This window comes from Delphinus delphis, chromosome 3 (genome assembly GCF_949987515.2).
Source record: "Delphinus delphis chromosome 3, mDelDel1.2, whole genome shotgun sequence".
Taxonomy (NCBI): Eukaryota; Metazoa; Chordata; class Mammalia; order Artiodactyla; family Delphinidae; genus Delphinus; species Delphinus delphis.
Genome location: NC_082685.1, coordinates 96,640,745 through 96,663,141, shown reverse-complemented (window position 1 = coordinate 96,663,141; position 22,397 = coordinate 96,640,745). Strand labels below are relative to the sequence as shown.

Genomic DNA, 22,397 nt, shown 5'->3' with positions numbered 1-22,397 from the left:
CAAAGCACAGATTGGCAGGCCTGACTTGGGCGGGGCTTGGTACAATTTCTGAGCACTCACACTTGCTGGACATGCTAGAATCCATACCCTAAGCTTTCAGAGGGGCAGGTAGGCTGCCTTATGCTCCCATGTCAGGTTTGATTCAACTTTGACAGACTACAGTCTTGATGAGGAATTTTTACGTTTCCTTTCTTTTCCTACTATAACATTGTACAATAAGTGTAATGGGTAGCTTTTACATACTTTAAGCTTTCCTTCCTGCTTATGCACTACTGCGTATCTGTTTCGCAAATGTGAATACTGGCTAATACATGAAAATATAAAACTTAGATTTTTATATCTTAAAAAATATATAGGAAAATATAAAATTTAAATCAAATCTGCTCCACCGTGTTCAATATGCCGTCTTCCTAATCACCCCACGATCATGTTAACAAATACAGACTTTTAAATGTACACCTCCTTACACAACTCCTTTCCAGAGTTCTTCATTCTTTTTCCCCACTCTGACTTCAGGGAAGAAATTGGAAGCTCATAAAAAATATGTTCTCCATAATTTACAGCTGTAACACCTGGATCACCAAGCTTTATCTCATTTTCATCCCTACCTAGGCTCTGAAAAGTGCTGTCAAAGAGAATCTCTCCCCTGAGTATTGACAGGAGGAAATTAGACTGCATTTCCTACCTTCATTTACCTTCCAGTCGTGCTCAATAAAAAAGCAAGAGGACAAGTGAAATGACATGTTTTACCAGGGGGAATAATATTTTCATCCACTTGGTATTTCTATTTATTATAGACATTTAAAAAATACCATTATCTTAGTAGAGAAAGGTGGCCCCAACATACTTCTCTACCTCTTTACAAAACAACCCTATGAGTGCAATGTGATTCCATACATAGCAGTGAAGGAAAGCTATTCCCAGGAAAGTCAAGAACTTTCCTGAAGGTGGTTCTGCTCTTCAGAGGCATCTAGGCTCTCAAGATTGCTTCAGTACCTAAGGGTCCAAAATCTTCCCATGACCCAAAAGACCCTGTATAATCTGGCCCCTGCCAACCATTCCAGACCCATCCCCCCTCACTTTCCCTCTTATTAACCAAATTCCAGCTGCCCACACAATCTTTCTCTAAGTACCTTCTGTTGTGGTTTTCTCTGCCCATAACCATCCGCCACATCCCTCATTTCCTCTCCTCAGGAAATCTGGCCAACTTTTATTCATTCTTTGTAGTTCATCCTACATGTCACTTCTTCAGGAAAATCTGCCCTGTCCCTCCCCTTCCTGCATGATTAGGTTGGGACCTCTTGCAATTCATTCCTGTAGTTCTATTTCTCTCTATATACCTCTGAATGAGTTATCACAACTGTAATTGATAATTATTTGTGTATTTTTTTAATTTAATGAAAGTTTATTCTACTACATCATAAGGTCTATGGGAACAGAAATTGGTCTGTCTTCTTTATCAAGGTATTAAAAAGATACCAAGTCTACCACAGGGTAAATATTTAATAAACGTGTGAGGACCAGAGAGAGAAAAGAGGAGAGATGAGTTACCAAAATCATTGGTGTTGGATTGGAATGGGATCTTCCAGCAACACATATATACTTCGGGCTGGTTCACGACATAGAACATTCTAACCAAATTTTTCCCCTATTCCAAGACACCTGGAAAAGAGCTATATGACAATACTCAGGAGACACAGCAGCTCTTCAGTGTTGAGGAAAACCATAGAACATGGCAATTAGAGTCATGACATTTGGAGCCAGTCACTTAGGTACGAAATCCCAGCTCTACCACTTATAGCTGCACCACCCCGAGCAAGTCCTCACACTTTCTGAGCCTCCGGTGATCCATCTACAAAATGAGACTAAGAATTCCAGCTCCTTATCGTCACAAAGACTATGAAGTAATGCCTGTGAAACACTGACTGGCACAAGACTAAGATTTTAGTGCTATTATTGTTATTATCAAGAAACATGAGAAGTTGTACCAATTCCACTGGTTGTACCATAAGGCAAGAACTATCTTGCCTTCTCCTTATTTAAAGAATATACCCCACTTGGGCATATTCACAAACAACTAGATGCTCTGAGAACAATTTGCTTTCCTGTCCAGAGATCCTAACACCTAGACTAACTGCAGAATGTACACCTTTAGTTTTACACGAGTTTAACAACATCACTGGAAGTCAAAATACATGTACAGCATGCACGAGAAGAATGATCCGAGAAATATTCACTTATGAGCTCTTGGAATTGAGCCCACAAATAAACAAACTAACACACTCCCACTCACTATATATACACATATATATATATATTTTTTTTTTTGGCTGCATTGGGTCTTCATTGGTGCATGTAGGCTTTTTCTAGTTGCTGCGAGTGGGGGCTACTCTTCGTTGCAGTACACAGGCTTCTCACTGTGGTGGCTTTTCTTATTGCAGAGCACGGGCTCTAGGCTCATGGGCTTCTGTAGTTGTGGCATGCGGGCTCAGAAGTTGTGGCTCGCGGGCTCTAGAGTGCATGCTCAGTAGTTGTGGCGCACGGGCTTAGTTGCTCCGCAGCATGTGGGATCTTCCTGGACCAGGGCTCGAACTCGTGTCCCCTGCATATTTTTTTAGATACTTTTCTCCAACTAATAATGGCACATTCCTCCACCTATCCCTCCAAAACAATGGTAAGACTCAAACTCATTGACAGGGCTGGTGTTGAAGGAATACCAGACTCAACCACGAATCACCGGTTTGGGCACGTCATGTACCTGGCACTGGTGCACTGATGTGCCCTCACTACTGGTGGAGCAGTGGATACCCTGGAAATTTTGGCCCTGGCAGAAATCAGCTGTCTGTTACCCAAACTCTGCCACTTACTAACTGTAGACAGAATCAGGACTGCAGGCAAATTACTAACATGGCCTCTAAGAATTTCCCGTATATAAGATACAACTATAGCATATACCTATGTGTCATAAATAAATGCATATATAACAATATCTCTGCGTCAAAATTTCTGTGAGAGTTAAGGTGAAATAATGTACATATTTTATAACATCGATCTGAGATACAATGCAAAGAATGCCTAGTAGATAGATCTACTTTGTTTCCTTCCACTACTACCATGCTGTTCATGGAACAAGAGAGGATTAATGACAGAGATGAGATGAGGCCATAGAATATAGAAAATACATAATTATAAGGGTTTTGTAAATTATAACATGTTCCTCAGGATAATATCAATAACAGACATAACCATGATGTATAGTGGGGCACTTGGTGAGGAAGAGTTTTTTTAAGCAGGACTGACATTTAAAAGTTGCTAGCTATACCATTATCTAGCAATCAAAGAGATCTCAGAGGGCTTCCAACCAGTAAGAAGGAAGTGGTAGAGCCAGGTTTATGCCTGACACCAAAATCTTTTATACTAAATCTGTCTTCATTAAATTTTCTTGTTATGAGACAACCTTCAGAGATCAGAAAGATGGGAAGAAAATGGCAGGGGCAAAGAAGAGCTCTGATGTCAATACTGAGATGAGGAGAAAAAACAACTCCACTTGGAGCTGTTTTCCTAAACCGGGCTTCTCAGGCACAACCTACTACAAACAGCCTTCCTTTGTAGAGCTTAAGGGCCAAGTGCACTGGATCCAAATTATATGATGTGTGACTTGGGACAAGTCACCTATTCTCCTCTAGCTCACTTTATTCATCTGGAAAATGCAAATGATAATAAACCTACTTCAGAAAGTACTGTAGTAAATAAATAATACATAAAAAGCACTTAGAATAGTGCCAATACATAATAAATGCCCTGTGTGTTTAGCTGTTATTAATACTAGTTATAAAGTGTCAAACAAACAAATAAACTCAAGGAAAAAGAGATCAGATTTGTGGTTACCAGAGAGGACGGGGAGGAGCGGGAATTGGATGAAGACAGTCAAAAGGTACAAACTTCTAGTTTAAGATAAATAAGTACTAGGGATGTAATGTACAACATGACAAATATAATTAACACTGTGTTATGTTACACATGGAAGTTGTTATAACATTAAACCTTAAGCGTTCTCCTCATAAGAAAAAAAATTTCTTTTTATTTCTTTAATGTTATATCTATATGAGATGACGGATGTTCATTAAACTTACTATGATGATCATTTCATGATGTATCTAAATCATTATGCTGTACACCTTAAACTTATACTGTGTTAATGTCAATTATATCTCAATTAACCTAGAAGAAAAATAAATAAAATAAAATAAAATGGGGGTGAGAGGACCCATAGTTAGTTGGCCTCATGTCATAGGTAACATGACACAACTGAGCAAAGAGAGCCCAGCCCAGGGGGGTCAGAGGACCATCGTGAGCATGTCCTACCTCATATAATGAAACTTCAGAAGACAGAGTGTGCACTGTGATTTAACAAATATTAATTCAAAGGCAGGGGAGTGAAGGCCAAGCCCTACCCCAGCAGATAATATTACAAAGATGGTCATGGACACTTATGCAAAACAAGTCCATACAAACCTGGTACAAAGCTCTAGCACCAAATACAAACAAAATTTGTGTAGCTGCCTGGAACTCACATTAGACTTATACTCCTAGAAAGAAAAAAATAGATTTTCAAATATGAAATGGGCACTTACAAACACACCATTCAAATGCCATCCATATATAATTAAGAGAGTTATGTTATAAAAAGAGTCATTGAGAATCATTAGCAACATTAACAGAAAATAGAACATCCTTTAAGCAGCCAACACAAACAAAAGCTCTGCTGTCCCAGATCCATTTGGTCCTAACTCAGTTATTCTCCAACTCTCTTTTTCAGGTGATTTCAAAAATTGAGCTTTCTGTGATTATGAGAATACATCTTTACAACCCTAAAGGTATAACTCTTTAGGGTTGAGACTGTCATACAGAGTGAAGTAAGTGAAGAAAGAGAAAAACAAATATCGTATATTAACGCATATATGTGGAATCTAGAAAAATGGTACAGATGAACCGGTTTGCAGGGCAGAAATAGAGACACAGATGCAGAAAACAAACGAATGGACACCAAGGGGGGAAAGTGGCGGGGGGATGGGTGGTGGTGGGAGGAACTGGGAGACTGGGATTGACATATGTACCCTAATATGTATAAAATAGATAACTAATAAGAACCTGCTGTATAGCACAGGGAACTCTACTTCTCTTTGCTATACAGCAGAAACTAACACAACATTGTAAAACTATACCCCAATTAAAAAAAATAAGAATAAAGGGATCACTTTTTCTCTAATTAAAAGGTGAACTGTATCAGTAAGGAAACTCTCCAAAATGTCTCCCCATTTTTTATCTGTGAGGATCACTTTGTGAGAGTAAAGCCAGGCCAAGCCGAAAATACTAACGACAGATCTTAGTTACTGTGACATCTAGATTGCAAAAGATTAAGGAAATAATTCAAAGACCTCTCTTCCACGGTGGCTGTAAATAAGATGAATAGTTACAGAAGAATGATTATTCTTACTGAAGAAAAGGTATTCCTTATACATTAAATTCAAAGGAAGATTACTCATTCCCTTTGTAGAACACACTCCATAGTGAACGATAAAAACTGTCTTCTAATTTTTTTTTCTCATTGGTTGAGCTGGTTATTGTACACCTACTCATACTAAATGAACCTAGACCATTTGTAAGGACTATGTTATCACTGAAATTTAGTATTATCACATTAAATTTAGGTGGAAGAATTTTGGAGTTCTTCTGTTTATCTTTGACTCCAGTGGGAAATATGATGCATGTGAAAAAACAGGTACGTGTATAAACCATACTAGGTTAAGGCATAATTGTGTGTGGGTGTGGGTGTGGGTGTGCGTGGGTGTGTGTGTGTACAGCCTATGTCAGAGCAACACAAAATGTCAAAACATTATAGGAGCCAATTATTTAAACTTCACTGTGGGAAAAAAATTATGAAAGCCCCTAACAAAAAAAAAAAAAATGCCTGACTTTTCTTTTTTATTTTCTCTGCTCTTATTCCCAGAAAGAAAGAGAAATGACATAGCTGAAAGGCAAGTGGCAGGAGGGCAGAGAATGAAGAGCCAGGACCCAAAGAATATACCACCTGGATAGTCCTGTGACAGAGGTACACAGACTAACCATGGTTGGTCATTCAAAATACACAAAGACCCTCTCGTGGCAAGGCCCGTAAAGTTCTTCTTCATACCCTGGCATATACCCAGGAAGAAAAACGTTGGCACTGGGGACAGTGAAAATGTCAGGTAGAGAGGAGCAGATTAAGAACACCTTACAAAGCTCCATCTTCCTTGAAAAGAGGCAGAGGGCGTGGGGCCTGGGAAGCTAACTGCGAAAGGTCGTTCTCCCTCCCAACTCTCCCATTCCCCTAAGTCTCAGGAGTCACAGAAGCAGCAGCCTGAGTCTGGAGTAAACGAATGCCACCTAGCAGGCCGAAGGGAGCAGAGTGGGACTGGGGCGATAACCAAACTGGTTAAGTCAATGTGGTTTTTTTTTTTGCTTAAAGCCACTGAGTTGAAAGGGCATGTGTGCAAGGCCACAGAGAACCAGGCGAGATCCCAATCTCAGCTGGACCCCGCCCCTGCCCCCTACTCCTGCTTCCTTTTGAAAGTCCAGGGAGGCAAAGAAAGAAAAGGGAGGCGCAGCCTGTGACTGCTCTCAGCCAGGAGACAGCGGCCACGCTGAAGGAGAGTGTTCCAACCGCCAGGGAGCTTGAGGTTTGGCAACAGCTCTGTAGTGACATAGAACTTGTCTCCAAAACCTATTCCAATCGCAAAAGAGATTCTGGAAAACACTCAGACTTCTAGTCTGGTGTGGTGAAAATATTATTCAAAGGAAACTATAGAAATGCTGAATTTCTCTCTTATCAAAAGCTATTTTTTTAAAAAAAAGCTATTTTACATTTCAATAAAAGAACAAGGGCCAAATATGGCTTAAGGGTCCAGATAGAATATCGTTTCTATTTTGAGAGAGTAACTATTTGTAATTTTCAGAAACTGATCCTGTGTCATGCATGGGTCAACCCTGCATCTGAGAGAGAATGCATATTTCAATACATTCGAGCCACAATGCCTTAAGATCGAAAATTGCCAACAGAGTACTTCAATTCCAAACCTTTTCATTATAAATATTTCCCCAAATATTTAGTCTCTCTGACATCAGACACCATAAAAAATCTATGTAACAGAAATGTGTAGGAGGTTTTGTTTTACCTTTTTTTTTTTTTAAACTGCCAAACATATGTTTTGCCCTTTTTTCGCTCCGTTAACACTATTTTCAGTGCCTAATACTGCAGGGAAAATAACTATTTTACTCATGGAAGAATCCAAAATAACTATAATATAAAGAATATGAGCTCTTACATAAAAAGAATGAAATAATGCCATTTGCAGTAACATGGATGGACCTAGAGATTACAATACTAAGTGAAGTTAAGTCAGAAAGAGAAAGACAAATACCATATGATATCACTTATATGTGGAATCTAAAATATGACACAAATGAACTTATCTACGAAACAGACTCACAGACATAGAGAACAGACTTGTGGTTGCCAAGGCGGCGGGGGGGCGTGGCTTGGGGAGGAGTGGATTGGGAGTTTGGGCTTAGCGGATGCAAACTATTATATATAGAATGGATAAAAAACAAGGTCCTACTGTATGGCACAGGGAACTATACTCAGTATCCTGTGATAAACCATAATGGAAAAGACTATGAAAAAGAATATATATGTATAACTGAATCAGTTTGCTATACAGCAGAAATTAACACAACATTGTAAATCAACTATACTTCAATAAAATAAGTTTTTAAAAAAGAATCTGAGCTATTACAGTAAATAGGTGACAATTTGGCACTCAAGAGCCTGGCACCTTTAACCATTTTACACAAATGCAGATTCAAAACTTAACCTTCCCTCTCCCTCCCAACGGAAAATACTTTTCAATACAAGCATTTGTGAACAGAACCAGGAAAAATCAAAAACATAAGTAAAGGAGGACATGTGCTCTAATTTATTCCTTTCACTCTCCCTTTTCCTGAAGGTTCAGCTACATCCCTGGTCTTGATAAATCTTTCCATCTCCCCATCCCCAAGGTCAGTCACCTGCCCAACATCAGGCTCTCACGGGACTGCCTTGGCCTCCGAGTGGTCGCCTGCCCCTGCTGCCAACTTCACCCTTCCGAGGCTCACGTGCCCCTGTCTCCCCTGCTCAAATGCCTCCGGGGGTCCCTCTGCCTCCCTAGACACGCTCCTCAACCCCCAGAGATCCCAGACCTTCAGCTGTACCTTCATTTTCCTCTACCCCACCCCACACCCTAGGCTTCAGTCCCACTAGTGATACCCCATTTCTTGAATACATAGGGCACTTGTTCGCCTCTGTGCCTATGGCAATATTCTTTCCTCCATCTCCCTGTGTCCGAATCCTAAGCACACTTCAAAACAAGGCAGAGGCCATCGGGTGGCAACACCCTCAAATTGCTGCCCCCCAGCCTACTCCTTACCTGCATCCACACCCGCACCGTCCCTTCCATCTGCAAGGGAGAGGATCCTTCTTCCACTGACGCTACCATTCCCCTGGTCTCTGGGACCCACCCCCACCTGAGTCCTTAAGGCCTTCATCCATCAATTAACCCCCGTTCTCCTTTAACTTCAATTTCTCCCCCTCCACAAGCGCTGACTCATCAACCCACTCAGGTGATATCCATTAAAAAAAAACCAAATTCCATACATGTGTGTCAGCATACCGTATGATACAGCAGAAACTAACACACCATTGTAAAGCAATTATACTCCAGTAAAAATGTTAACAAAAAACAAAAACCTGCCCATGATCCCATCCCAGCATGGTTCTCGTGTTCTCATCACCACTTTCTTTGATCCCTTGTGGAGAGCCAAACTGCTTGGCCACTCTCTCTGTCCCCACCTCATCTTTCCACGCACCCTCGAACCCGCCGCATTCCGTCTTCCATCCCACCACTCCTGATGCTGTTATTCTGTGAAATGTACTGACACCTACTACATCCAGATAACATTCATCTAGCACTGGGAGGGGAGAGGAGAAATCAAACATGAGCTTTCTGAGTCAGAAGTTCAAGCTGATAGCTAAAGTCAGCCCAGAGATATATTTTATTTGGTCTGTGTTGCGTTTTTCTAAAAATCAATTCTTTGTCAAAAATTCAAGATTCTGGAGACTTCACGCAAAAATCTGGATTTTTTTGGCTTCTGTTAAAGAATCTAGAAACCCTGGCAGCACTGCTTTCACTGCATGATAATAATCAGCTGGAGTTGAGAAGCAGCTGCCCCTCGAATGAGGCACCGGCTTCCTCGCTCACCACGGGCCCCATCAAACCTTTGCTCATTTTCTTTATTTTGATGGCCCCTGTGGGTAATGGAGTTTGAACACCTGCTCTAGATCAGTGCTGGCCAACAGAAATAAAAATGTGGCACATATATAATTTAAAATTTTCTAGCAGCCACCTTTTTAAATGAAAAGGAGTGGGTGAAATTAACTTTAATAATATATTTTACTTAATCCAATATACCCACAATACTATTTCAACACACAAGCAACATAAAAAATTAGTAATAAGATATTTTACTTCCTCTTCTTTGAGCTAAGGCTTCAAAATGTGGTGTGCGCTTTATGCTTTCCACCCGTCTCAACGTGAACTAGCCACTTTTCCAGTGCTCGGTAGCCAGTGGCCATATGGGACACTGCCATACGGGACAGCACAGCTCCAGATGCTTAATGGTCAGTTACAAAACTCGTCTTGCAATCAGAAAGAGAGACGATATTAAGGAGGAAGAGAAAGCAAGCAGGACGAAGGAAAAGGGTGATGATGTCCAAGAGCAGACATGCTGAGAGTTTGAAAATAGGAGAAGAGGAAGTACGGACACAGAGGCAACGACCAGCTCTGGGCCAGTCCTCCAAGGGAAGAAACGCCCTGTATAGGCAAATGCAGTCGACAGGCAATGCAGATTTTCTGGAGGAGTCTTTGGTGTTCTAAAAATAGGCTCAGCATTAGACAGGTAGTCGCTATGAAAAGCAACTGACCAACCGTCTGAACCCCAGTTCACACACTTGGCAACAGAATGAGTCAGGCTAGTAAGGGCAGGATTCTTGATCAAGATTGGGGTTTTAATCTAGTTAAAGTAAATGGGTTTGAGGAGAAGTGCAAGGAAGCAGGCAGGAAAGTATCTTGAGCTTAGATCCAAGGAGAGTTCAAGGCTCAGAGATCATGAGTGAGGACATGTCAACAGGTGTTGGTGATCCAGGTGTCGGGGTACGATCTCATAGGCCAGACAAGGAAACGTGGGTGCAAAACAGATACCTGGAATCGGAGACCAGTAACAAGAAATGCATCCTTGAGCCAGAGACCTCGGAAGCAGAAATCACTCTTCCATCCCCCACGTGAGCACAATATGGTGGTCAAATCCTCCCTTTATGCCCTCAGACATGAACCAGAATTAAAGGAAAGCCATGCCAGCAACTGGGAGAAGAGGGGAATGTCAACTACATTTGCCAGGCATAAAAGGACTTGGAAACAAGAAGGCAAGAACATCATTACATGACCATAAAGTGATTTTGAAACTTTTCCAAGAGAACTTATCTCTGAACAGCTCCAGCCCATCCATTCATCCGTTCGTTCATTCAGCAACCATTTATTGAGTAGTCTTCCCCGATCCAGTTTACAATGCTGATTAAATAGGTCCACTGTACGTACTAAGGCTTGCCGAATTCTACTCTAGCAGTGCAAAATACAGTGAGATTGCTAATACTGAAGGAGCCTCTCTAAATAAAACCCATGTGATTAAGAGGATGCATTGATCCTAAAATGTCCAGAGTCCCATTTGCCTATCATGTGTCATAATTTTCCAGATTGGCTAGGGCCCAAGAGAATGGGAAATAAGGCTGACATAAAATATCTCAAACAGATTTCATAGGAAAATTGTTCTCTCAAGAAGGTAGTATGCAGGACTTTAAAATCTCATTATATTGAAAATGCAGTTTTCATGTTGCTTGCACTCAGACTAATATTAAATAGGAGTACTTGGGACACTGGGGAAATTGTGGCCTGCTATTCTGCTGAAAAAACCTTTCTAATGATAAGAAACTGGTATACATTGGAGGGGGAAACATATTTGCGTACAATCCTGAATTGTTGAGGTACAGTAATCACTTTCCACACGTGATTTATAAAAAGCAATGTAAATTAGAAGAAAAGGTTGACAATGACAAAGAAATCAAGATAGCACATAAAGTTCACCATGCAGGGAAAAAAAATGATATTTTCAATGGTAGTTGACAAATCAAAATTCACAAATAAAGACAGTAAAGATTATTTGGCAAGTGAAAAAAAGGACTTGAGGAAGAGTGCCTCACACCTTTGAATAATTAACATTATAGGAAGATAAGCTTATCATAAATAGGTATGCGTTATACTGTAATTTTATGAAAACAAGCGAGCTTACCTAAAGAAAGTTAAGACAATATCTGTTTCATTCACATAAAACAACCCCCCGCCCCAAAAGCCAGTATTCACAAAAATGGCTCTCAGATATCAAGACATAAGTTCAGAGATAAGTTCTCTTGGAAAAGTTTCAAAATCACTTTATGGTCATGTAATGATGTTCTTGCCTTCTTGTTTCCAAGTCCTTTTATTTAGGATGCTTGGTTTGTTGAGGCAGGGAAATATATAGTTTTTAGTAAGTTTTCCAGCAAAATAAAAAATTCAAAGCAAAAAAGTTTCAGATTTCAAAAACTTAATTTCTGCTTATCTAAAATAGATGTCTGCTACGATACTGTAAGTAACGATGATTTAACTAAAAAATGCATTACCCTAACTTGTGAATCTGCAGATTTTCTCAATGCTTATAATGTTATCTACACATACTTTTTTACTCTTCATCAGTCTAGAGTTGGCAAACGTTCTGATAATCCTTATGAGCAAAGAAATCATACTACATGTTTCCTTGTGGTGCCAAAGACATATTATTAACCTTTAATCTTGTGAAATCATCCCATATTTCCGAACAATGGGGCAACAGAAAAAAAGGGGGAATATTTGTCCTACTTTCTTTATGAATCTGTTAAATTTATTTTATTCCTCCAAGTATGTATTCTCATTTTTATGATAATGTGCACATATTTTCCAAAAGTTATATAAGATCTTTTCATTACTGTGTGAAGCTGTGATGTCACCAGTACTGCCTGGGTTAATTTTAGGCTACTTTTGCCACCACTGCAAGGAAAATAATTTACATCCTCAATGAAAAGGACCATCAAAGCCCCTGTTAATTGTTTTCAACACCCACCTACTTGTAACAGTGGCAGTGGCAAAAGTTTAATATACCTTTCAAAAATAATAACAGCACACAATTGCTAGTGCCTACTGAGACAGGTTTCAAGCCAATTTCAAACATCTACCTCATAACAGTTGCATTTATACGGTATCCACAGCTCTACTCAGATCCACCAGATACACCTGATAGTAATTAAAAGTTACTGGAAACAATTCCACTCCAAAGTAAACCTATCACTCTGTTTATGCCCTTTCTCTGGAACAACCTGATGTCCCAATATTTCTCAAGAATGCAATCACACATCAAACTTTACACGCTGCTCCAAAATGTTCTAAGATCTCACCCTCACTCTCTCACTTGCAAAAGCTTTGAAAAAGCTACTAACACTCCTTTTAGGAGCTTATTTTTTAGATTACTGGGGGATTTTTAGTGGTTTTAATGATTTACATTAGGAATATTTTTAAAACTTGTGCCTTCCCCAAGACTAAGTTAGGTTCTTTGAAGTAAGATTAAAGACACCTGAAAAATAAATAGCAAAAATTACCCAAATCACATTTTTAATAGTTTTTGAAAATACAGGCTTTCTTTAAAAGATCAGATAATTAATAAAGCAATATTTACTTCATGTCTAGACTTAATCTTAGAAAATATCTTCCACTTCTTTGGGGGGCTTTCATATGTGTTTTAGGAATTTTATCCCAATGAATGGATATTCCTATCATACCCTGAATATTTTATCCACTTTTTTTCAAAATCATTTTTGCTCCTCGATGACAGCAATTTTAACAAAATGAATTTGAAATAAAACAACAAAGGTTTAACATTCATAAACACTACACACTTTTGTTAAAACACTTTAAAAAATGCAACATATTCATTCCTAACTCTTTATCTTAACGGAATTTCTGATTCTAGCAAAGTATAATTTTAGTAACTCATCAAGATAGAATACATAAAATTGGCACATTTTTGATATGCACACAAATTGAGAATGCATCTTTCCCAACTGCATTGCAGAAAATGAAATGCATCTGGTATGACAATATGGCCCAGCACGTGAACTAGAATCAGTGGGAAGAACGGGGTTTCTTTTTTTTTTCAAAGCAGAACATTTTAAATAATGCACATGGCCCAACAGCAAGGCATTATTAAGTCTATTAAACTGTCATTCAAAGGTATATTTGGCTAAAGAAAACATAATAGCAAGAGGGCTGACAGGGGCATAGGAGGTAGAATGGTTTGTTTAGTTGTAATTATTATACATCAGTGACTTCCAAATCTCTTTCCCTAGCAGTCCAAAATGATTTTTTTGGTTTTGCTTAATATCTCCACTCAGTGTCAGTGTATGTGCCCATATGTTGTTGTGTCCTCGTGCTCGGCTGGGCAGTGGAGAGGTGGGGAGTGTGTTGGAGAACATGGCTGATGCCAGGATCAAGCAGAGAACAAGAGAAAATGTGAGCAATTTGCCTCATTTTGCAACGAATTTTCTTTCTTCCTTGAGAGAAAGTGCTTTCTATCTAGGCAATCTGAAGATGGATTTAATGTTTTTAGCATCTTTTCTTTTTATGTGTTCCCATCTGTGCTTATGAACTGTGAATAAAACTGAAATCTGCATGTGCTACGAGCTTCCTCCCCATGCCCAAGTATCTTCAGCAATGAGGTGTTAGGAGAGCAAGGAAAGATCTCTGAGACATGCAGGAAGCTCGGAAGTGTGCTGCCGAGTTACACCTACTCCTGGACACCTTAGAGAGTCCTCTTCCAGTTCCAGATTCCAACTCCATTTCTTTCTTCTCTCCATTCAGAGAGGTGAGCCAGACTCCTTGAGTTGGGCAAAGAGGCATTTAGAGGACTGAGGAATCCTCTGTTGTGCATTAGTGACAGAGAGCTGCTGAAAACTGGATTTGTGACTCGTAACGGAGAAAACTGTCCACTTCTCAGGGCACAAGGCTTCCTGAGCAGCAGATGCAGGGAATCAACAATAAAGCATCAGGGCTTATTTTCCTGCCTACACTCCACTTTTCACCTACTCTTGGAAAGATATTTTAGCTTTTGTATTCCTCCTATGACTTCATTGAAATGCTGGTTCTTTATAATGAGAAGCTTCTTTAGAACTACAGACAGTATGATCAATAATGTCATTTGTAAATGTGATATAAAAGATATGCAACAATGCATTACAGAGAACAAAGAACAAATTAATTCACCTAATCCATCACAGAACGGATTCTAGGAATCCAGAATGTATGTAAACTTGCAAGTATTAATCAATAGGACTGAAGTTATCTCAGAGACATAGAAAGTTCTAAAAGTTGTCAAACGTAGCTGTAGCGATGGAAAAACATTGTGGAGAATGACAAAAACTCTCTCTGTCATATATTAATCATGTGACCTTGGAAAGATTATTTAATTTCTCTGAGCATTGATTTCCTAATGCATAAAATAGCAACAAGAACTTCTATCATGTAGGGCAGCTATGAGGATTAAATCATGGAAGTGCCCAACATATAGTGAAAGCACACACAATAATGTTTGTTTAGTATCCTCTCAAAAAAGGTTTTTTGGTCTTTTGTATACAAAATTTATATTTACATAGCAGTTTTTCAAATAAAGATTGATAGTGTCTGAAAACGTTTGGGTAAAAATGAATATAAAGATTAATTCTGAATTCTCTGCTTTCACTGTGAAAATATCTTGGTTCAGTGAACTGCAAAGTTATTTAGTAAGTTAACATTTGCAGCAATATGATCTCTGCCTTCCAAACTAATTCAATTCTTATTTTTTATCATTCTTGATCATAAAAGTTAATAAAAACAAATGTAAGCAAGTACCCCAGCTCTAAAATTCTTATACATTAGGATTAGGTACACACTCAAATACAAATATTTTTTAAATATATAGTATTCATCTACACTGAATTTAAACAATCTTTTTAAAACCACTTTTTACCTCATTTTGGAACCAGAAACAGGAGGTCTAGTCAATTCTCTTTCAAGATAAAAGGAAAGATAGGTTTATTTAGGCTTTTTGTCAGTATTATTTCTGCCTACGCTTCTGAGAATAACTGTAACCTTTTACTAAACCATCAGGTGTTTTCTAGAGCATTAGTAACATCAGGTTACTGCAAGCAATTTTGTTTATTAAACAACAAAACATACTGGTATTCTGGTTTACTTTCTGAAATTACCCTAATAAATTAGCCAATAAACTATAAACATTTTCAAGTGAAATCCCATCTATTCCCATATCTTACCCTTCAACGCATGGCCTCATGGTTTTTGTGACCCAACTTTTAATCTAATTAAAGTTTTAATGTATATGTCATTAACCTAACAATTAATCAGAGTCAAAATAATTAGAATTTAAATAAAATAAGATGTATTGGCAGAAAAGAGTTCTTTAGGTCTCTGGCAGAATGGCACTTTCAAAATATTTGCTAGCATTAACACGATTTGATAAAAATTTACAAAAGGAGAACATTGCCTCCACAAAACCGAGGGAGTAAAAGCTGCCGCTCAGTGGAACGCTTTACAGATCTTACAGGTACATTTTTACTTGACTCTTGCCTGACCAGAGAGTCAACATCACGTCTACAGCAGAATAATCTAAACGCAACTACTTCAGATGACTATCAAAACAAAAAAGGCCATAGGAACATCGGTTTAACTCGGAAGCGACACTCACGCTATTTGTTAAGCAGCGATCCACTCGCAGCAGAAAGTTTTGAGAAGGGAGGGCTGGAAGATGAACAGACTTCTGCCTAAAGGGTTTCCCCAAGACATGACCTCACGTTTGCCATTAATTCACCTCCTCGCATTTCTAATTTTCCCTGCAAGTTGTTGGGTTTGCTTGTTTTTCTTTTGACAAGATGAGACTTAGCTGGACAGTCCTTTTAGGAGATCTCCAAAAAGTACCCATTTTGTGTCTAACTTTATTCCTCTCCTATTTGGCTACAATTAATACTTCCACTTTCATCGGCAACTGGGAAAGCTACTCAAACAGCTTCTAGCAGTAGGTATTATTTCTGTCAAAAGTAAAGTCAGAGCGCAAGTCAGTACTCTACTAAGCAGGAGCGGGACGTTTTCTTTCCACTGCTTGAACTTGGTAGCACCCCTACCCCGCCAGCAACTCCCGGGGTCTCGATCGCCCACAGCTGGAGGCGTGGCCCCGCGCACCTAGGCTCGGGCCGCGCCCACCTGTCACTCACCCGTCTGCTGCCGCGCGCCTCGCCCTTCGTGGTTCGCGGCTCTGCTCGGCTCCGTGCTGGCTCAGCTCGAGGCGGCGGCGGCGGCTCCAGAAGCTGCTCCAAGCAGGCGGTGCCCGGCAGGGAGGAACTCTTCTGATGGCACAAGTGCGCCGCGGTGCCCCGACGCCGTGCACCCTCATCTCGGGCGCGGTCCCCCCTCGGGGGCGGCTGGGGTGAGGAGGACAGGGAGGATGAGGCAGAGGACGAAGAGCAAGCTGAGTCCGGAGAGCGTCCGCCAGGAGGCGTCACTCCGGCTGCTCCGGCGGCTGCCACCGGGGCCCTGCCCGCGGGAAGCAAATGCTCGCGGATCCGGCGGCGCAGCGTGGACCCCTGCTCCGCTCTGCTCGCACCCTCGGGCTCGAGAGGCTCCGGCGAGGAGCAGCACAGGTTGGGCTGGGAGGAGGAAAAGACGCGGTCCAGCACATGCTTCCGTTTCTTGAAGCCGCTCCACCTGCTGCCCGCGCCACCCAAGCCGGCCAGTGCGTCCCGCCTACCCCCCGGGGGTGGCGGGGAGGGCGACGGGGTGTCCGCAGTGCGGCGCTCGGGTACCCCCGCGCGCCCGCCCCAGCCGCCCTTGCTCTTGCCCACCCCTAGCTGCAGGTTCTTCCAGAGCCGGGCCTGGAAGGAAGAGGACGCCGCCGCAGGCTCGGGCGAGCCCGCCGCGGCAGCCGGGGGCTCCATCCTTCACCCCCTGCTCCTCCGCTCCCCTCCTCCTTCTTCTCCGTCCGCTCCGGCTGCGCCTCCTCCCGGAGCCCCGCTGTGGCAGCGACGACGGCGGACGCAGCAGCAGAAGCCGGGAGTGACCGGCGGCTTCAGGCCAGAGCGTGGAAAAGACGCCGCCGCCGCCGAGGCTCTCCGGCCGCGGGACTCCGGCGCTGCCTCTTCCTCCCGCACCCGCGGGGGTGGGCTGGCGCTGTAGCCAAATCTCGGCCGCCGCAAAGTTTCTAGCTCCGCGCTCCGCGGCTCCAGTCCACTGGAGTCCCCCAGGCCGCGCCCTGGCCCCTTCTCCTCTCTGGCTCCGGGCTCGGGACGCTACACGCACCGGGCGTGCGTTTCCAGCTGCGCCTGGGACCGCACCCGACGCCCTCCGGGCAGCACCTGTCAGCAGCGGCGAGGGTGGCTGCCTCCGAACTGGGCGCGCGTGCGACTCACACAACAGGGAGGATCGGGCTGAAGACACTCGGCGCGCCCCGGGACCATCCTCCAGCTCCTGGGTGGGAGGACGCGCTGGCGAGAGCCGGGTGGAGCTGGTTAGGGACCAGAGCCAGGCTGCGCCCCAGGATCCGACCACTGTTACCCACGCAGCTAGCTCCGGGCCGGCCGCTAGACTCGCCCTCCGGCAATCATCCTAGGTCCGACGAAGTGAGCTCGAGTGGAGATTATGCGCCTTCAGTGGGTCCTGCGAAGCGCCCAGTGTCCACACCAAGAGGTGAAGCTGACCGAGTTCTGAGGCTGAACGCCGCTGCCCCCGCCCCGCTGCCCGGCCTGGGCCCAAGACCAGAGTTCGATTTCTTCTGTCTTGACTTCATCCTGATCCGCCCCTCCCCGCTCTTTGCTTGTGCCGTTAGTTTCTCTTGTGATCCGGGTTTAGAGGTTTCCGGAGTCTGACAATAAAGCCAGCCCTCAAGTTGCAGGGAGTTGACCGTGTCCGAAGACATGGAGGATGCGCACTGCTTCTGACCCCGTTCCAAACGCAGAGTACCTTGTTCTTTTCACTCAAGTGCGTTTTCCTTTGGTTACGTGCAAAGCAAATGGGAAAGGCTCATTTAGACTTTGTTTCTCCCGAAATCTACTGCTCCCAGGGTCTTCTGATTCTACTGAGAGCCTCTTGAATGGCAGGTGACACAATGCCCCTTCTCAACTCCACTGCCTTCCACACCCCAAAATGTGGAAAACTCAGAAGAGCTTTGGCACCGTATTGTCTAATTCCAATCTCATCCAGCTGGCAGTATGCCCTGGATATGTTACCAACCTCTTTAAGCTTTTTATTCTTCTATTTTTCCTTTATAACAAATACTTAACAAATATTTATTGAGCACCTACTATGTGTAATCATTTATTTGTGTCGGGCCATATGATAGGCTCTGAGGATGCAGCTGTGAGCAAGGCGGAGAGGGCCCCACCCTCATGGAGCCCATGTTCCAGTGGGAGAATCAAACAGAATTTCTGATGGTGAAATGTCCCACGGAGAAAATAAAACAGGAGATCACACAGAGCGGCTGTGGAGGTGGGGTTGCCAGGTAGATTGCAGGACAGCCAATTAAATTTGAGTTTCAAATAAACAAGGAATGAATAATGTTTGAGTATATGTATGTCCCAAACATTGCACAAGACGTACCAAAATACTCTTTGTTGTTTATCTGAAATTCAGATTTTACTGGGTGTTTTGTATTTTTATTTGCTATATCTGACAACCCCATACAGAAGGTTTTTTGGGTTTTTTTTTTTTTAACATTATGTGTATGGGAGAGTCTCTCTACGAAGCTAAAATTTAAGTTGAGACTTAATGAGGACAAAACAGCCATTGAAGGATCTGATTACAGCATTCCAGGCAGAAGGAACAGCAGGTACAAAGGCCCCAAGGCAGGAAGCAGCTTGGCTGGGCCTGTTCCAGGACAGACGGAACCACTCCAAATAATGTGGAGAAAGGTGGGTAGAGTTGGAAAAAGATGGAAGGGAAGAAGTGAGCAGGGTCCTTGTGGGTTGGCTCCTATAGCCATAGTAAGAGCTTGGGTCTCCTGTAAGTGAAATGGGGAGCCATGTGGAGGGCGTGTTTTTGGGGGTTTTGGGGGGGTTTTTTGGGGTTTTTTTGCAGTATGCGGGCTTCTCACTGTTGTGGCCTCTCCCGTTGCGGAGCACAGGCCCCGGACACGCAGGCTCAGTGGCCATGGCTCACGGGCCCAGCCTCTCTGCGGCATGTGGGATCTTCCCGGACGGGGGCACAAACCCATGTCCCCTGCATCGGCAGGCGGACTCTCAACCACTGCGCCACCAGGGAAGCCCTGGAGGGTTTTTAAGCATGAGGGTGATACGATATGACTCACTAATACCTACCTCACAGGGCTGTTTTAAGGATTAAGTGAAAAACGACTTCACTCAGTGCCCGGGGCTTTTCCACACTAGAGAGTCACACTGAAAATACCACAACCATTAAAAATTACCTCAATATAGAGCTACTCTGATAGCCCGGAAAAGAAAATGTTATATCCAGAAGGCTTCTCTGCAGCATAGGAAAAATATTTTGTTACTAGTTTTTCTAGGATGTCATAAATGGAAGCACAGAGAAGATAAGTAAAGAGATAAATGATTACTATAGCAAATTGAGAAGAAATGATCATTGCTTCTTACCAAAACTCTATAGATATGTCGTTTGTCAGATTTTTTCATAAGGAGCCATGGACCCATGGAGATAACTCTACACAATTCAACCTTATGTTCATATAGTCTTTAATGATACATTTAATGGCCTTTTGTAGCTTTATGTTTTCATTTTTCTCTTCTACCTAATTTTGCCTTGGACATACTAACTCTGAGATTTTGGATTCTGAAATCTACAATCCCAAATAACACTTATCCATCAATGTGAATTCATTTATAGAACTGGTGAGAGCATATGAAACTTTTCCTAAATATCTGAAGTGGATTATAAATTGAGAGGCTGCCCTGCAAATTGTGTATTACATAAAATTGCACTAGATATGGTCCTTGCCATCAAATGTCTTGTTATATTTAAGAAAAGATACTTATAAAAAAACTCTACAACACCAGGGGACAGTGAATGGTACCAAGTGATCACTAAGGGAATACAGAAGAGTCAAGAATCACTTCTGGCTTGACTGATCAAGGCAGATTTGTTGGAGACATCATCTGAGCTAAGATCTCTAACAGGTGACAGAATACACCAAGAAGATAGATTGCCACCTGCAAAGGAAAGCAAAATTCAGGGCACATAGCAAGACTTCAGTAAAGGTTAGCTATTCCTTCATGACAATTTACTAAGCATCTTAAATATTTATAGAGCATCTATTGCTTGAATGAATATGAAATTAATATATGCATCACACATTGATATACAAGAGGCTAGGAAGGTGACAGATAAGGTCATATTTGAGTAGGAACTCAAGGAAGTGAGGGAGGGTACCAAGTAGTGAATCTAAGGGCAAATTTTTCCAGGAAAAGGGAGCGTTAAGTGCAAAGAGGCTGAAACAGGGACATGCTCAGCTTGAGGAAGAGCAAGAAAGACAAAATAGTTGGAACAGAGAGCAAGAGGGGATGGGAGGAGAAGGTGTTGAGAGACGCTAAGGGCCAGATCACGGAGGACTCTGGTCAACAGTGAGGACTTTGGGCTTGGTTGGGATGGGAAGTCACTGGGGAGCTTGAGTAGAGTTTCTCTGTGATCCAACTTTCATTTTAAAAGACTCACTCTGGGGGCTACTCTGGGGGCTTCCCTGGTGGCACAGTGGTTGAGAGTCCGCCTGCTGATGCAGGAGACACAGGTTCGTACCCCGGTCTGGGAAGATCCCACATGCCGTGGAGTGGCTGGGCCCGTGAGCTATGGTCGCTGAGCCTGCGCGTCCGGAGCCTGTGCTCCGCAATGGGAGAGGCCACAACAGTGAGAGGCCCGCGTGCCACAAAAAAAAATAATAATAATTAAAAAAATAAAATAAAAGACTCACTCTGGCCCCTAGGCAATAAAGTGCAGGAAGGGAATGGGTGGGAACAGACCTTGGGTAGGACCATCACTATAAATATATATGTAAGGGACAATGGTGGCTTTGACAGAGGTGGTAGGTGAGAAGTGGTTAAAGTGGTGAAATTCTAGATACACAATGTTTTGAAGATAGAACTGAGACAACTAGCCATAGTTTGGATGTGGGGTGCTCAAGTGTAATGCTAAATGGTTTGCACCCTTTACCATATGTAATCTTCACAGCAACCCCATTTTATAGACGAAGGAACCAAGTATGAGGCATGTTAAGTGATCTTACAAAGTCACTCACTGAGTAATTAGCAGATCCCAAGTCTACAAGATTCCAAAGCCGCAGAACTTATTTAATTTTAAATGTATGCATAAATAAATAGAATAAAATAATTGAAAGAGGCCTCAAAATAGGCAGTGATCCATGTCCTTACCTTGGGTGAGCAACAAGACCGTCCTGGGCAGAACCACAACTTCCACTTGATGAGATCAAGGACATAAGTGCAGGCCCCAAAACAACGTTTCTGGGACTAATTGAGTTAAAGGCCAACGAAATGGCACTTACAGAACCCTCTCATCAGTGGAGCCTTGGCTGCAGTCCCAGCTCATGGCACTGGGCCAGATGCCTTCAGGCCGTCATGTTCTCTCTCAGTCTCAGAAATGGGGACAACAATATCTATTGGGCTGACCCACCTCACAAGGACCCAACTAAAAGCCAAATGGAGGCAGCATTTCTGAAGAGGAAAGCCTGTCCACAAGAGAGAAGTTATCACCACCTTGTAACCAAAACCAAGAAAAGCTACCAGACGGACTTGTTCCTCCTCACATGGAAAATCCTTGCCTGTGTGGAAAGAAGCACTTTGAACCCTTCAAAACCAAGAAGCCAGTTGTCACAATTCCACATGGTGAGATGGCTGCTGACTATACAGTCAGCTTAACAGAATAAATTCCCGTTCGGCCATAAACAAGTTTTCATTTCTTCCTTGAAAGTTTTCTCAAAGTTCTCAAAAGCAGCTTAATGTTAGGTAACTTCAGAGGAGCTGTTTCTGTTTATTCTGTTTAACGTAAGCCACTTCCTATTTTCATCTTAACCACGGTGGTAAACAATTCTAGAGTCCTAGACCAAGAGATGTTCTGGAATTTCTGTGT

The 22,397-nt window shown here is 42.3% G+C and overlaps 1 protein-coding gene across 1 annotated transcript in view; it reads right to left on the bottom strand.

Annotated features, from left to right (window-relative positions):
* The window catches only part of MCTP1 (multiple C2 and transmembrane domain containing 1), a 546,887-nt gene extending 529,542 nt beyond the window's left edge, over positions 1–17,345 (bottom strand). Inside the window, exon 1 of the mRNA XM_060009153.1 lies at positions 16,511–17,345. Coding sequence (XP_059865136.1) covers positions 16,511–17,230 — 720 coding nt within the window. The 5' untranslated portion in view covers positions 17,231–17,345. The remainder of the gene's footprint in view (positions 1–16,510) is intronic.
* Positions 17,346–22,397: the final 5,052 nt, after the last annotated feature.